Raw genomic sequence first — 17,683 nt, 5'->3', positions numbered from 1 at the left:
AACAAGGATATGTTTCCAACGCATATGTTGTAATGTTGATTTACGTAACAAATAAACCGTTTTTTCTTTCTTTTTTTCATTAAGGATTAGTCTCTTCGTAAGAATTCTTATCTGCCAGCCATGAAAGCAGCCCTTTTTCTTTGTTAGGGCGCGAAAGCTGGTGCATTGCCTGTACGCCGTCACTGCGGTTTCACAGTGTTTTCTACCTTCTCAGTGTCATGCTGTTGGCTCAGTAGGGCGAAAGCTATACGTCACACATCTGAGAGGCAAACGACGTACGTCACGACGAACGTAAGAGCCTATCGACTTACGTAAGGGACCGCAGTAAGTACAGAACACATTAGAAGGGCATTCTTTTAGGAGCCCAGTATTATTTAATTTGCACAGAAATCTTGCTCAGTGATTAGGCTGCTGACGGCAAAACTTTGATTTTTGAATCTGAAATATTGTCGATCAGATCATTACTCTGAAGCACCATCCTCGGAATGTTGATCTGTAGAGGGCGTCAATTCGAGTTATACACTCAGTCAGCCTGCTGTCGGAAAACGACAACATAAAAGCCTATTTGCACAACTAATAATCAGGGATGACCAAATACAACAATTCCGCCTCAGGAATGGTAGTTTATATTGTCTTTGTTTAGAGTCATCGCATTCGTCGCCATCCTCGACATTCTTTATGACAGGCTGTTACGTTCATTCACTGAAAACAGAAGGTTATACTCTAGATCAGAGCCGTAAGACGAGCTGTCTACCCACAGACGTAGACGCCAGCGATCAAAGGGTCAGTTTGAAAGTATTCTTAGCTATATATTTCAGCATTTTTATCCAGATACTTCATAAAACAATATAAATGCTGCTTCCGATCGTTCATTTGGCTTCTGTCAAGCACTGAAGCTCTATGAGCTCCACGTGCTGCTTGAAATTGTTCTAGCCTTTCGGCAGCGCCGAAAAAGTATCGCGAAGCAAAGGTCTTAAATCTTTCTCATCTACGAATGACTTGTGGCGTAAATTAAACTGCGCGAACGCGTAGTTCTAGGAGTGTTCCTGAAAATGAGTACTGCCTCGCTTTCTTCTCCGCTTGTATAATAGTTCATCTTCGATTTTAAAAAAGTTATCTGTGGGTGATCTATTCCTTCCGAAGGATCATGAACAAGAGAAATGTTTCACTGTCGGTCTGCTTTTATTTTTCTTTTCTTTTTTTTCATTTCTAAAAGGGAGAGCCCTGCTCTACGCGACAAATGGCGCATTGTCAAGGTTATGTTAGGTCATGCAGTGCGTCACCTAACATAGGGAAAATATCATAAACTGATTTAAAAAAAGGTTTCGCGTGTATGTTGTGGGGATTGAGGCTTGCCCGTTGCCATTGCGCGGGTTTTTCGCCTATTTCTGCCATCCTCATGTCCGATCATGTCGCTCCCCTCCTCCGCCGTCCTATGGCGCTGGGCGAGCGGGGGGTGACGTTAACCCCCTCACCCCGGCGCCGGATCGCGACGGTGGCGCCACGTTCGAGTCTCGCGTGCTCGCGTCTCGCGAGACGTTTTGCGCGGCGGGTCAGACTCTCTCTGGACCTCGTAGGGTAAGCACGCATTTTCTTTCCTGTCCGTCGGCTCCTTTGTTTGGGCTCGCTCGGACGGAGTTCGCCAACGGTGCCTTGCGCCAGCGGCGAGCGCTTACCTTACGTTGTCCTTTTCCGAACGCTAGGCTGAAGAGCGGTGCGGTGCATTTGCGCGTGGTCTTACTACGCCGAAACCGTATCTATCGAAGCCAACGCGAGCGGAGTTTGCCCTTGCTCGAGCGATCGGGCCCTGTTTTGGTCGCTGATCGTGAGAGCTCGCAGCATAGTCGCGAGGGAACGTTTCTCTCAGCGGCGTGTCGCCGTGAGCCCTTTTGCCCGCGGAGACGTGCTAGCGGCACCCTTTGTGTTGTACTTTCGCCCGTGGCGTGGTTAAGCCTGTTTTGCTTCTCCCGCCGCCTTTGGGAGCGGGCGTTGTACTGCGTTTGTGGTGTTGCCGCAGGCAAAAAAGTGTTGCGGTTCTCGAGAGCAGTACTGTGTACTTGCCGCGCTACGCTCGGCGCCTTGTTGCGCTCGAACGTGCGTGTGCAGCGGCGCGCTAGTTCACGCGAGGCGACGGCAGACGCGGCCCTGTGGCTCGCTAAGTCCGAACCCACGCTAGTGGCCGTACTCCTGTGAGTTACGGGGTCACTACACTGGCGCCCAACGCGGTATCAAAAGCTCATTAAGCTTTTGACTGCTCTTAGCGAGTCAGTACGCCTGTGCGTCTCGGGCTCGCCGCAACATGTCTGCTTCGCGGGATTTTTGTCCGTTGACTTTTCTGGCGGACGCCGCGTTGCACGAGAATGAGGCCAGTGCCTCTGTAGAGGGGCACCTTTGTGCACCCATACGTGTCGCAACCCCCTGTGGGGACGACACAAAGCGCCTGCCAGCTCCCTTTGGAGATGGTGCGTCGTTGCGGACTGGGCCCTTTGCCCTACCCGAACGGTGCGCTCAGGCGCCTTCGACTGCTGCAGTACGCTTCGAAATGCGTGGCAGTTCGACGGCACAGTGCTTTCAGTCGGTTCCCTGTGGAATTGACGGGGCGCAGGCCTTGGCCTTTGCCGACTTTTGCCCGCCGTCAGCCGTGCAACCGACAGTTCGACCGCACGCTGAGCAGGCGCCTGTATTGTCGACGGTAGCCGCCCCAAGTGGCAATTATGTTCGACAGCAGGCAAATCCCGCTAGGAGCCTCTTTTGCTCTGGGAATGGCGCGCAGGGCGGTAGTCCTTTTGAAACCGCTCCACTGATCGAGCTGAGAGATTGTTCACCTTCGCTCGACCGCACCGCTAACGCACCAACGGCTTCCTGTGAAGCAGGTGCGACGCAGACGCTGCTGCAAAACGCCGTCGAGATGATCCAAGCGCTCTCGGGAGCTGTCCAAACGCTTTCGGCCGTTCCGAAACGTGCCCACCCCGCTGTTATGTTGCCTGTGCCAACATACAGCGGATACGGGGATTTGCTCGGCGCCCGAGACTACCTTGACTCTCTGTCACGTTATCAGAGAGCAATGGGCTTGGACGATCAGGAGGTGCTCGGACGCGTCGTCCCGGCTGCACTGACTGATACGGCGGCGAGGTGGTATCGGCTTTCCGGTTACCGAGCAGCAACCCTCGAGGAGTTCCGCGCGGCCTTTCTGCGCGAATTCCTAGCCGCTGACTACGAAAGTAGGATGCGGCGAGAGCTCGAGCTCCGTACACAAGCTCCTGATGAGTCGCTTCAGGAGTACGTACGCGCGATGGATGACCTTTTTTCTATCGCTGAGCCCAGGGCCTCGAACGAGGAACGCGTCGAACGGGTGATTCGGCAGGCACATCCGACCTTTTCGGCGTACCTGCGCGGCGGTCGCTTCCGCGATTTGGAGGAGCTGGCCGCCGAGGCAAAGCGCATACAAGGTGACCTTCTCGCCGCGCGTGCCTATCGCCCGCCGCCGCCAGCCAGCGAGGCGCTTGAGCCGCGCTGCGCATGGCGAGGGGCCGTGCCCCAACAGCAGCCCCACGGCGCTGCCTTTGCGGCTGCCAGTGGCTGCGCGTGGGAGTTGAGCGCTCGCGCTCTTGATCCCTACACGCACGAAAGGCGGGCAGCCTGTGCTGCACCACCTGAAACCCACACGAAGGGACGCCATTCGACCCAACGCAGTGTGGGTGACGCTCGTCGTAACGTATCCTCTGATAACGTGGCGAGCCGATCACAGCAGCTCGAGGCTGCTCCGTCTCGTGAACGAGACCGAGATGGAGTGCGCTGTTTTCGCTGCCGTGAAAGAGGGCACATAGCAAGGGAGTGCACCGGATCTAGGCCTCCTGTGAGGCAGGGAAACGGATTTGCGGGTCGTTCGTGAAGGCACGGGCGACCCAACCTTTGCTTATCCCCTCTGCGTACAGGGCAAGCTGTCTTGCTGGTACGCACGCGCCGTTCATTCCGGTCATTATTGCCGGCCGTGAATTTTCGGCGTTGCTGGACACGGGCGCTAGCGCTTCGTTGTTTGGCGAACAGGTATTGTCCCACTTGCAGAAGCATTCGGTGCGCTTGCGGGACTGCCGAACGACATTCACTCTTGCGACAGGCGTGGCCCATTCGGCTGGCGCCGCAAGGTTGACTGTCAGATGGGGAGATCGAATGAGACGCGCGCGTTTTGTTCATCTCCCAGGGCTCAATGTTCCTGTGATTCTCGGTCGGGACTTTCTTTTGAAGACCGGGATCGTTGTGGACATTGCGAATGGCGGCTATCGTGATGGGCCCTTTTCCCAACTCAAGCCGTTCATCAGCCCTCCGGCGCTTACTGTTGCCTTTGCTGCAGAAACGTCGGAACCGTGCCACGCGGAGAGTTCGGGGTCATACCCCTGCTCAACACATTCCTCCTCTCACAGTCCCCTTTGGGAACGAGAGGGACGGCACGAACCGTGTCGCGCGCAAACTTCGGGGTCATAGTCCGGCAGTACGCGCTCGTCGGCTCGAAACCCCCTTTTGGATCGACCGACACGACACGAAGAGGCACCACATCCTTTGATCGCCTGTGCGACTCATTTGGATGATACACAGAAGGCTCGTCTGTCGGCACTTTTACGGCAGTACGACGAGCTCTTCACCGATCAACCGGGCTGCACCGATTTTGTCAGCCACGTGATCGAAACTGGCGACGCGCTTCCTTTGAAGTGTAACCCCAGGCCCGTCAGTCTCGCCAAAAGGCAGATTATCGACGGCTTGCTAGACGACATGCTATCGGCAGGCATTATTCGCCGTTCGTCTAGCTCCTGGGCATCTCCAATTGTGTTGGTGCCTAAGAAAGACGGCAGTCATCGCCTGTGCGTCGACTATCGCCGTCTGAACGGAGTGACTCGTAAGGATGCCTATCCGCTCCCTACGATAAGCTCCATCGTAGGAAACCTGGGTGATGCACGGTACTTTACCACGCTTGACGCCTCGAAAGGTTACCTACAGGTCCGGATGGGTGAGCGTGACCAGTGCAAAACTGCTTTCACGTCCCACAGAGGGTTGTTCGAGTTCACTCGTATGCCCTTTGGTCTTTGCAACGCTCCTGCGACGTTTCAAAGACTCATGGACCGCGTCCTCGGGGAAGCAAAGTGGTCATACTGCTTGTGCTACCTCGACGACATCGTGATTTATTCACGAACCTTCGAAGAGCACTTGGCCCATGTTGCCGATGTGCTCGAGAGGGTGCGGGCTGCCGGGATGACGTTAAATCCCGCGAAAGCCCAATTAGCGCAGACCCGTATTCAGTTACTCGGGTTTACGCTGGGCGAAGGCTCCATTGAGCCGGATCGGGAGAAACTTCGAGCAATCCTCGATTTCCCCGTGCCCAAGGACGTACGTGGCCTTCGCCGCTTTTTGGGATAGTTAACTTTTACCGTTCCTTCATTCCGTCCTGTGCCCGACTGCAGGCGCCCTTGACCAAGCTCTTGGGTAAGTCTGCAGTTTGGCGATGGGGGCCTGAGCAGCAAGAGGCGTTTTGCCGACTGTCTAGCGCCATTGCGGAGACAGCGCAGCTCAGACTCCCCGACCTGACCAGACCGTTCGTTGTTCAGACTGATGCGAGCGATCTGGGATTAGGAGCCGTTCTGCTACAGGAATACGATGGCGTGTTGCAGCCGTTGGCCTTTGCCAGCCGCTCCTTGGTACCCGCGGAGAAAAATTATTCCGTTACCGAAAAGGAGTGCCTCGCCATCGTGTTTGCACTGCGAAAATTTGACGTCTACCTTGATGGGACGAAATTCGTGGTGCAAACGGATCACAGTGCGCTCAGCTGGCTGATGCGGCTCCGTGAGCCTGCGGGCAGGCTGGCGCGCTGGGCTCTCTTGATACAGCACTATGACTTTGCAGTGCAGTATCGAAAGGGGAGCACCAACGTGGTAGCTGACGCGCTATCTCGTGCCCCATTGTCTGCCGAGAACCTTGATTCCGGTGCGACAGCCGCTAGCGGTGCCTTTGCACAAGCAAGCGGTGGGGGCGAAACAGCGGCTTCGCCGCCGTTTGGCGAAAGGGGCGAGTCCGCATTCGGACGAACCCTGGCTGCTATCCAGGCAAACAGCGCACCGCGAAGCCGGCCAGCGGGTGAGCTCTCCAAAGGCCACGATGCCGAGAGCGAACCCGTGACGCCGACGCAAGCGGCGGTTGCTGCGGTCCTGAGTGGGCGCGATACCAGGTTCCCCTTTGGGAGAATGGGAATCGCTTTCAGCAGACAAGAGCTACTGAAGGCTCAGCAAAGTGATCCGTTTTGTCGCGAAATGTGCGACGGTCTCAGGGAGACGGAGCGCCGTTACGCTGCTTGCCCTGCAGCGGGCGCGGAAGGGGGGCTGGAACCAGCGTGTGTCGCTGAGTCCCCCGCGGATTCATATTTGCTGGACCATGACGGGCTCCTGCTGAAATACGTAGCCACCGATGACGAGTCCATTGATCCGTTTAAGGTGGTTATGCCCAAAAGTCTGAGAGCCGCACTGTTGCGATCCTCTCACGACGAACCCATGGCCGGTCACCTGAGTGGCTCCAAAGTTTTCGCAAAACTGAGCAAGACGGTGACCTGGCCCGGCATGAAGCGTGACGTTTATCGCTATTGCCGTTCCTGCCACGTCTGTCAAACGGTGAAGTCTAGGGGTGGCAAGCCACCTGGTCTGATGAAACCGATTGTCAGTGAGCGTCCGTGGCAAGTGGCCACCTGCGATCTAATGAGACCTTTTCCCAGAAGTAAGCAGGGGTTTATTCACCTCATGGTAGTCGTGGATCACTTTTCGAAGTGGGTGGAATTGTTCCCTCTTCGGAAGGTGACAGCGCGAGCGGTGCTCGAGAAGCTGCAGGAAGTGTTTTGCCGGTTCGGCTTTCCGGAAAGGCTCATCACTGACAACGCTTCGTATTTCACCGCTCGGGTGTTTGGTGTCACGTGCCGTTCCCTTGGAATTGATCACTGCACCACTTCACCCTACCATCCCCAGTCCAATTTGACGGAGCGCGTCAATCGTACGCTCAAACCAATGTTGGCGGCCTTTGCCGAAAGTCAAAGGGACTGGGCAGACCATTTGAGCGAGCTCGCGTTCGCCATTCGAACATCCGAGAGTCGCTCGACTGGTTTCTCGCCCGCCTTCTTAAATTTTGGAAGGGAGTTGGCAAATCCGGTGACCAGTGTCATTCAATGCCAGCTCGGGGACGAGGAGACGCAGCCAGACTGTTCGGCTTACGCGTCAAAGCTTCGGGACCGGCTTTGTCGAGCTTTCTCTAAAGCAAGGCAAAGTTTGGCGTCGTCTAGGGCTCAGCAGAAGGCCCAATATGACCGCAAGCATCGCGACCTAGCATTTGAGGTGGGCGATCTTGTCCTGAAGCGCAACCACGCCCTTAGCGACGCGAGTAAGGGGTTCTCAGCCTCGCTCGCTCCTAAGTGGCTTGGTCCGTACCGAGTGGAGAAAGCTTGGACTCCACTCGCGTACTTGCTGAAAGATCCCATTTCGGGAAAACTCAGCCGTGCCCATATCGCAGACCTGAAAGCCTTTGCATCACGGTCTGACGAGCTCGCGCCAGCCCCCTGTGGCACTTCGCGCAAGCAACGGGGCACACCCGGTGCGGCGGACCGCATTCGGACCCCGCATCGGTATAATCTGAGGAAGCGGTCACCTTTGTGATTTCGCGCCGGACGGCGGGCTCTGTTTTCCGCAACCGAAGGCCCTCAGTTACTTTCTAGCCTCAGTATGCTAGCTTCTTTACGGCCAGTGCTCGTAAAGAAGTCGGCCCGCCCTGTTTGCTGCTAGTTTTTTTTTTTGTTTTATTTGAATACTCATGTGTATTTAATACGTTTTTTTCGGTTGTGTTTTGCCACATATTGAGTGTCATTTTGTTCTCTTTACTTTTTTTTCCGTGTTTTTTTCTTGTGCCTGAGGAAAGGTTCGTGAATATTGGTGCTTTGCGGGGGGAAAGGAACGAAGGACGCTTTGCGCTTTCCCACGCGAGCGCGCGCGGTTGGCGACATGACACCGTGAAAAGTGAGGCGCAGTGGCCTTGGACGGCGAACTCGGGCCGCGCTCGGCGAAAGCGCTGCGGTGACGTGTGTGTGTGCGTGCGTACGTGCATGGTGCATTGGTGCGTCCCTGGAAAGAGTGCGCGTGGTGACTTCACCTCATCTACGTGGACACTCGGGTCAATGACCCGCTGACGCCGGACAGACCAGCGGTGCCCACCTCTCGGCCGTCATCGAGAAGCCTGGCTGCCCTCTCCATTATGGCTCCTGCGCTAGGCCAGCCGACATAGCAGGTATGCCTGCTCTCTGCCGACTTCAGGACGCCTCGCAGCCAGTTCGGGTCGGCCTTATTGATTCCAAAACAAGGGGCGGCTGTCCCAGCGAGGTCTTCTGGTCTCCAGCCGAAAATTCGGGACCTTCGCACCACCACTGAAGCGGCGTCGTCGGACCCACAGACGTCAAGAGCGACGCGCCATCGGTGAGCCCGTTCCCAGTGTGAGGACTTCAAAGAAGCCTCCTGCCACCGCCTCCCCGCCGCGCTGTGGACGCTCTTTCGCGCAAGCACCACGAACACTTTTCTTAATTTCCTTAATTACCTCCCTTCCGCAGCGCCATTTTATTGTATTATGTGTTTCAAGCGTATTGTCTTTTGTTATTGATTTTTCTCGCATTATAATGTATTCTTTCTTTTTTAGCAGCAGCTACAAGGCTGGACTGAGGCTAGTGGTTGCTCATGGCAGTGTTATTTTAACTGCATGGGTGACCGCCGGCTGCCTTTGCAGACCGGTAAAGGGCAAATTTAGGAGAGGGGGATGTGGGGATTGAGGCTTGCCCGTTGCCATTGCGCGGGTTTTTCGCCTATTTCTGCCATCCTCATGTCCGATCATGTCGCTCCCCTCCTCCGCCGTCCTACGGCGCTGGGCGAGCGGGGGGTGACGTTAACCCCCTCACCCCGGCGCCGGATCGCGACGGTGGCGCCACGTTCGAGTCTCGCGTGCTCGCGTCTCGCGAGACGTTTTGCGCGGCGGGTCAGACTCTCTGTGGACCTCGTAGGGTAAGCACGCATTTTCTTTCCTGTCCGTCGGCTCCTTTGTTTGGGCTCGCTCGGACGGAGTTCGCCAACGGTGCCTTGCGCCAGCGGCGAGCGCTTACCTTACGTTGTCCTTTTCCGAACGCTAGGCTGAAGAGCGGTGCGGTGCATTCGCGCGTGGTCTTACTACGCCGAAACCGTATCTATCGAAGCCAACGCGAGCGGAGTTTGCCCTTGCTCGAGCGATCGGGCCCTGTTTTGGTCGCTGATCGTGAGAGCTCGCAGCATAGTCGCGAGGGAACGTTTCTTTCAGCGGCGTGTCGCCGTGAGCCCTTTTGCCCGCGGAGACGTGCTAGCGGCACCCTTTGTGTTGTACTTTCGCCCGTGGCGTGGTTAAGCCTGTTTTGCTTCTCCCGCCGCCTTTGGGAGCGGGCGTTGTACTGCGTTTGTGGTGTTGCCGCAGGCAAAAAAGTGTTGCGGTTCTCGAGAGCAGTACTGTGTACTTGCCGCGCTACGCTCGGCGCCTTGTTGCGCTCGAACGTGCGTGTGCAGCGGCGCGCTAGTTCACGCGAGGCGACGGCAGACGCGGCCCTGTGGCTCGCTAAGTCCGAACCCACGCTAGTGGCCGTACTCCTGTGAGTTACGTGCACACTACAATGTTAACACACCAAAGGGGGCATCAACCTACCATTTACATAATTTACCACAATATGCTTCACTTTATACGGCAAATGGAATCCGCAGTCTTTTTATTGTATTTTTATGTTCAAGAAAAATACAGAAAGAATTTTTTCTTTAGAGTTCTTTCCCGTTTTTCCCAGCCCTCCCATCTACACGTGCGTAAGACAGAGCATGCGTTTAAATGATGTCAGCTAGTTATAACCTGGGACTATGGATGAGCATTCGCAATCCGTGTTCTCAAACTCGTTTGTACGCAATAGCTGTTCTAGGAAACGTGGGTTAATTAACCGTGATGAGGAAAGAGACCTTCTCGGAGATCTGCCACTATAGGCCTTACTGTATAGACCTGTGGGAAATCCGATCCGAGACTTGTGAAACCAGAGGGCAAAATAGTGCTGCTAGATTATGTTAAGCGAACTCTCCTCTGTAGAAGCACAAATGTGTGTGTGTTATTATTACTACTTTTTTTTTTTTTTTGAAGCAAGGTTGGGCCTACGCCATTTCTTTTCTTTGGCCTTCCAATCCGCATTCTTGTTTCGCCAATGTTCACTTTTATAGAACCATTTAGCTCAAATGATTCAGAAGATCGCATTACGCGGTTGACATATTTCTTTTAAAAGCTTGTGGCGATGCTAAGAAATGAGCCATATTCGTTCTTCGCAATTAATTTAGTTCCTCCCGACCTGCTAGCCCTTCTTAAGCGCTCGAAAAGAGCAGAAGACAAATATACGTAATCTTCGAACGAGGTTTGCCATATGTAAAATGTGGACGGATACTTCTCTTCATTATTCTTCATTATTCATTATTCTTCTAACATAAAATGTGAAAATCCCCACAGTAAACCGCTTCATATGTCATAAGTTAATGTTTTTTTTTCTTTTTCTTTCAGCTGGATCAGCTGTTACTTTCAGTAAACGCCTGACAACGTTAAATACAAAGAACGAGATTTGACGAGAACGTGTCACAAACGTGCTGTCGTGTGTGCTGACCTCTTGTCCTTTTTTATAAGGGTGTTAGACGTTCACTGACACATATAGCTTCCACTACCGCACTAACGCAAGCCTATAGTTAAAGCAAGCATTTGTGACGAATGAGTCTGGTGCAATGAATAATTCTTCTGTAACTGTGACGGTATTATCACTGGTATATAAAAAAAGTGTAAAAATCCCACGGCTGCAGCAACCAAACATTAAAAATTGAGCTGGTTTTGAAAACCTAGACTTATTGTCCATCAGATAAGCTGGTTTCGCTCACGAAGCTCTGCGTGTGCCGTTTTGTTTTTCTTATGTCGTAGTTCCCCTGGGCCGTGAACTCAGCAGCCCATGCTGCATTTTTTCCTGTAAATTCACCACTCATATACGTGTGTTCATTTCATTTGACTAGGCACCGCAGTGGTTGAACGTAGGAGCGCAGGCGTTTCTTGCAATGTGCATGTAAGCTCTGGGGAACCAGATCTGGAAAGGAGACGCTATGGCAGTTTGAGCGCGCTACTAAATCATGCTGGAGGCGAAATGCCAGAGGCCTGTGTGCATAGATTTTAGTGCACGTTAACAAACACCAGATGGTCGAAATTTCCGGAGCCCTCCATTACGGCGTCCCCCATAATCATATCGTGGTTTTGGGATGTAAAACCCCAACAATTATACTATGTTTATATTACTAAATTATGCCGTCATGCCATTCGGGAATTTCGAATTATACCAGTAGGGAGCCTATGAGAATGATATGGCATTTTGAAAAACAGCATACGAGTGGCTTTATCAACGTTTGCTTAGATCTATGCGTCTTGTAAAGCCCAGTCCGCATTCGCGCTGCAAGGAGTTAGCGCTCTTGTTCCTATGCAACATGTGCCATTACGTCTCAATGTAAACTGTCAATTTGCTGGCGAGAAATTGGAACAGATGCTACTGAAAACTATTTCCTCTGCTCGCTGGCGAGCATGGGCTTACAGCACAGCTGTTTCCATTCGCAGTTTCAGCGGTTTCGGCGTGGGTTCTCATAGATATAGCTTGTGTTGACGCATCGATTTAAAGCAAACTTTGATACAGGGTCATGTCTGTTATCGTTAAACATATTGCTCCAGTTTCGTGAGTGGACTGCGGCAGCATGTTTCAGGTGCAAACTCGAACTGCACCCTAACGCCTCCTGATAAGCGCTGCGTCGCATAGCGTACAGTATATAGAACTTCGCGTGGTGCGGTCCATTGTTCTATTTTTATCGATTGCTCCCAACTGCTCATGCGCACGACTATTATAATACACATGCCATGTGTACAATAAAAGTCCTTCGATACACTTATCAAGTTGGCATTTAGGCTCCTTTGAATGTTTAGTCTGAACCGGTAATATTATGAAACTGTGAACACGAAACAGAGAACCACAACCACTATCCTTGCTCGCACTAAAACACATGACTTCTGGGCAAAAGAGCATCTTCCAATAACGCACAAGGTATACCCAGTAATTAAGCAGTAGTTTAAGCTATATAAAGAATAAATAGCCTCTGTGGAACTGCAGGATAGGCGCACAATGAACTTACAAATATTTCTTGCAGGTGCACAAACTTTGGCCGAACCACAGGAAGCCGTCGCCCATCGCGGACATCCTTCCTGTTAGATTCCAGATTTACTGCCACCTAGTTTTAGAGTGCGTTCGCAGTAATAATAATAATATATTAGTTTTACGCGCCAAAACCACGTTATGATTATCAGGCATGCCGAATTGGAGGGCTCCGGAAATTTCGAGCACCTGGTGTTCTTCAACGTGCACATAAATCTAAGTACGCGGGGCTCTAGAATATCCGTCTTCATCGAAAATTCGACCGCCGCGGCCGGGATCGACCCCGCGACCTTAGCATGAATATCATGCAGTCCACTGGTGTCTTGCACTACAACGGCACATCCAGCCCCGTTACCACATGAAAATGAATAGCTGTCAATGAATGTTTCCACAATACGTGGCCTCAGAAAGAGAGTGGCTCTTTTTGATTCCTACTTCTTGCTGCAGGTGGATGGCAACGTTGTCGTTGTCGATTGGAGTGGATTGGCAGCCACGACGTATGCAAATGCAGCGGCCAACACAGCGGCTGTGGGGCGCACGCTGGCGCTGGTCATGCAGCGGCTCGTTCAGGAGTTCCCACTGAGCGCAGCACTCGTACACGCCATTGGATACAGCTTCGGCGCGCAGGTGTCCGGTTTCTTCGGCAGAAACCTCAAGAAAAATACGGGCACTCTAATTGCTCGCATAACAGGTGAATCATGAAAACTTAAACCTGATAACTGAAATTGCAGGACCTGTTCACTCAGATTTTGCACTGCACATCAGTAGAGCTCGTTCACTTAACTATACAGCCCTGTTTCCTGTTCGGAGGACCACATTGCCTACAGCCTGTGCAGTGGCTGTTACTCAGTATCACGCTTGCTGCGACATTCTTTTCTCCATGGAATGGACCACAGACCAACATGTGACTCCCATAGGCGGGAAGCACAGAAGGCGTGGGGGGGAAGGGGGGGGGGGAGGGGAGGTACCCTCCCTTATTCATGTAAGGGGGCTGTCAAGTGTGCCCATACTATATTTGCTTAGCCGGACCTGTTCCGCCATTTTTTAAATGTGCGGGGCTGTGGCTAAGCGGGCTTTTGTCAGTAATGGCAGCCGAAAACACGTGACAGTGCATTACAAGAATTGTTTACTTCCCATCTTTACCCCCGGAAAGCCGGGGAGCAAAGGCAGGCCATTGTGAGAAGCACGTCATCGCTTCATTTTCATTTTTTGCATTTATTGCGATTTTTTTTTCTCTCGCGTTCTGCCGATTGGGTGGGAGAGGGGGGGGGGGAGTTGCTGCACTCAAAAACTTCTCTCACCCTAGTGGAGAACCCTGTGCACGCCTATGTTGACACCTACAGCTGCAATAATAGAACTGTGCCCCTGCTGTGTGTCTGCTCACTTTGCTGTACAGATATGGGCAAATGCTGCGTAGCGCGATTTGTGGATACACTGTATATAACCATCCGCTATCGCGACCAGATATCGTGTAACAGTAGTCAGTGCGGACAACTGTTCTGAAAACTGCCAGTGCGCGAGATCTACTCCACATTTCGCTGTGAATTCACCGGCATGTATAATACCGCCCGATTGTTGTAAAGGTTACTTCTCATTTGAATGTGAAAAGTTGTCGTCGTTTCTGCTTCTCTCTCTTTCGTTGTCATTGCATCTGTGTCTTTGTTCCCTTCAAGCATGCAGAGTAACAAGCAAAAAATACATCTGACTAACTTCCCTTATTTTTCCTTGCTGATTTGACGCGTTATCTTACTCAACGTGAAATTTCGTGGAATTCTACCCATTGTCCCACCTTGTTCCCGGCCCCCCTCCCCCCTACCCCCTGCCAAATCAGCCATTGGTAACCTGCTGCCTGCTTGACTCCCATTTACATCAGGGCCCAAATTTAGAAAACTTCTCTTTCGTTAGTGCGTTTTCCCATTGGTCAGCCTGCTTCGCTAGTGATATGTCGCACATCGTGATCGGCTGAAATATTCTCTTACGAAAATTTTTAGTGTAAGATTTTTTTTGTGTGAATATGGGCCCAGATGTGCCGACACAATAGACCTTTTTCAAGCACACGAACGCCACCAACGGGCGCGCAAGCGCTCATGGGAAATGTGTGTACGCCGCAGCAGCCGCCGCGACGAACGCGCGGACCTCGCGCTGCAGTTTTCCGCTTGCGCCGTGCCAGGACTTCATAGACACAGTGAATTTAGCAAGGTGCAACATGTTACTGCGCAATTCAATCACGAACTTCAGTGTTCAGCTGCGATGGCCTCTCGACGATTTCCATCTGTCCCACCGTTGGACCAGTTGAGCGGCTCAGAAGCGTCACCTTTTATTATTATTTTTTTTGGTGCCAGAGCGCGTTACGGCATAAATGAAAAAAAAAATACAACTCGGTTGCCTATGAAGTGCAGGAGCGGTCTATGAATCACGGATACATTTGGAATCAACGTCCATCGACAGTGTTGACGAGTACAGTGTGAGGTTCTAATATTTTGAAGAGTACACTAGAAAGTGTAGTCTGCATTTGGGGAAATGAGATACATTCATTGCGTCGCTCGCACACTATATGTAGCGAACGATAAGTGCCTAATAACCTTCGTTGGTGCTATAACTACAGGTTAGAATAATACTTAGAGCGAAAAAAGAAAGGAGCAGTACAAGGAAGGAAATGCACAAACCAGCGCTCACACACAAATGAAAGTTTATTGCACGCGTGACAAAAGGCATATATACAAAAATGGGAGTGCGTCGCGCGTGTGATAAAGAGGCACAAAAAGTCAAACAACCAAGGCGCGTGCTTACAGTTGATTAATAAAGCTGAATTCCTTGTCTTGTAACGACTCAGCAGGTTGACTGACACAAAGTGTGGCGTTATTTGTGACATGATATGCCTCCGAAATTTCTCACGTTGTCCGATTAGGTTGATGGTACAAAATTACTGTGCTTTCGAAGATGGGGTTACATTTTCATGACTGACATAGCGATGCGAGATGAGACGGCTCCATTCAATGAATTTTGATGCTCGCTGAGGCGCGTATTAATACATCGACCAGTCTGGCAGATGTACATGTGGATAAAAGAAACATAAATTGGCGGTTAACTCCTACACAATCTACAAAACAATTGGCATGTCTCTGACCGCATTTTTCTTTGCCCACCGCAGAGCCCTGCGACCTTAATACCACTAAGCTTATTTGGGGCGGAAAACACAACCTTCATCCCTACATCGCTTCCCTACGTTCTTCAGGCCATGCGACTTCTTATACATATGTGGAATAACTGCAATATTTCTAGTTTCTTCATTATTTACGGATGGAGGACACCCGTGTTAATCTTTCCTTGCCACGCGATCGCACTTTCGCAAACCGATACAACGATACGCAGGATATCCCGCCTCTTTGATCACTTTGCAGCTGGAGACTACTGCTCATCGTATGTGCGCAAGTTTTTTTCCAATGCAGTGCGTAATCATGACATCACAATTCCTCGTTTAACAATATTCGAATGCGCCGACGCGAAATTAAACACCGATTTCGCTGAACGCGGGTATACTTCCCTCAAACATGCTCCGCAGCGAAACTTAAAAGCATGTATCAAGAAACTGCAAATTATCAGAGCAAGGCATCTCGCAAGTGAATTCTAGTCCCATCCCTTTTTCTTTAAACACGTTTAGAATGTGCTCACTTCTTTGCACAGCGCGTGACTTGTCAATTAAAATCAAATAATTATCTGTATACGTGAACACTGTAACACCTCTCTACAGTTTGGTTAAACCCGATCACGAGCCGCTATGGCATTAAATGCCATAGCGGCTTGTGAACAAGTAATCATTGAATAAATACGAATTCGGTGTTCCAGCTCACATTGCTCACGATAGCACGTTTTGACTGCATGTATCGGCACGTGATAACTCGCATGCCGCTCAACTGCTACATCCGGTATACATCCGCTAGGTAATACCTACACTGACTACATCATTCTTTTCGCATTTCATGCGTAGAGATACATGCAGGTGCGTTCAGACCATGTGTAGTATTTAGGATTTAATAATAGTCGACCAGCGGCGACGCGTTTTTTTTTTTTTCGTTTAGTGCTCCCACGACCCCCACGAGCAGCGAGCGACGGAACAGCCGGTGGGCTTGCCGTACACACTTTTCCCATAGTGCTTCACGCGCCCGCGGGGGGTTCTGGGATCGCTTGAAAAAGGTCTATTCGACTTGTTCAGGAAGGGCCTTTCTCCTAAAGGCTACTTGGATGAATGCACTCAGTGGCTCTTAATCCACCGCATCTTTGGCCTCCACTTTACAAGCAAATAAGAACATCTGGGGGTACAGTGTTCGCACGACAGTATAGAATTTCAGCTAAAGATTTCTCACATTCCCACGATACGCTGTGCGCCTTTGGTGGAAGAAATATTTCTAGTGCTTAAGCGAATGCTTGAGAGAATGTTTGAGAGAACAGCTTAAGATAATGTACGTACGAGCTGCCTCATCCAGAAACTACGCTTCGCTTGAATGAGAAAAATCGAGCTATAAGAGTGGCTCACGTAATTGTGGCTTTGGATGTGTCGCAATGGGTCAGGCTTGATATGTCGCGTACTACACGGCACGTGGAAGCATTTCCCAATGAGGCAGTTTTACCGAAACTGAACTTTTGCCCACCGCAACTTGTTTTTGTTGAGACCGCAACACTGCAGTGCAACTACTACAATGCAGGTTACCCCCTTCCCTCTGCAAACATTACGCGCACTTGCAGAATAACGCAGTATCAATATTGCTGTTTCGTTCACACGACCGTAGTCTTGCTCAGGCACCTCTATGGTCGGCCAACAAAGAAAGCTTTCCGTAGTGATTAAAAAAGGTTATCTTAAAGCCCAACTCCGGCGATATTCCGAGGTCAGTAGACCTCAACGAAATATGCTGGGTACGTTCCCCTACACACTTCCGTCACTTATGCAAGGAAGGAAAACGGGAGAGAGGAAAGACAGGGATGTTAGCCAGTTTGGCATAAGCGGTATGCTACCCTGCACAGAGAGAAGGGATGGGGGAGATTGAAAGAAGAGTAAAGAAAGAGAGAAAGAGAGGCGAACACACACGCACACACATAACTTCACAGCGCAGAGCGGCAGTCTTGTGCGGTATGCGGCATCATTAAAAAGTCTACAGCCGCTCGTGTAAGTCTGTTGTCCTTAGGAATTTGAGCAATGCCTTGGTTGCTTGAATTCTCGATGGCTTATCAGGATGACATTGGAGAATTGTTTCTAGTGTCAACGATCTGTTGTGAAGACGAGCGAGAGCGAATATCAGGGATCGTCTCTGCGCAGCGTAGCGAGGACAGTCGCAGAAGATATGCTGCAAGGTCTCCTCGGTGCCGCAGGCGTCGCAAAGAGCGTTGTCGGCCATCCCTATTCGAAAC

General features: G+C 51.3%; 1 protein-coding gene across 1 annotated transcript in view; it reads left to right on the top strand.

The window, feature by feature from the left end:
- LOC119398775 (phospholipase A1) overlaps positions 1 to 17,683 on the top strand; it is a 63,851-nt gene that overhangs the window by 29,817 nt on the left and 16,351 nt on the right. Inside the window, exon 6 of the mRNA XM_037665595.2 lies at positions 12,728 to 12,971. Within this exon, the coding sequence (XP_037521523.1) occupies positions 12,728 to 12,971 (244 nt within the window). The remainder of the gene's footprint in view (positions 1 to 12,727; positions 12,972 to 17,683) is intronic.

The sequence above is a fragment of the Rhipicephalus sanguineus genome, chromosome 1 (genome assembly GCF_013339695.2).
Source record: "Rhipicephalus sanguineus isolate Rsan-2018 chromosome 1, BIME_Rsan_1.4, whole genome shotgun sequence".
NCBI classification, from domain to species: domain Eukaryota; kingdom Metazoa; phylum Arthropoda; class Arachnida; order Ixodida; family Ixodidae; genus Rhipicephalus; species Rhipicephalus sanguineus.
The sequence above is the reverse complement of the archived record's forward strand: the minus strand, read 5'-3'. Positions and strand labels throughout refer to the sequence as shown.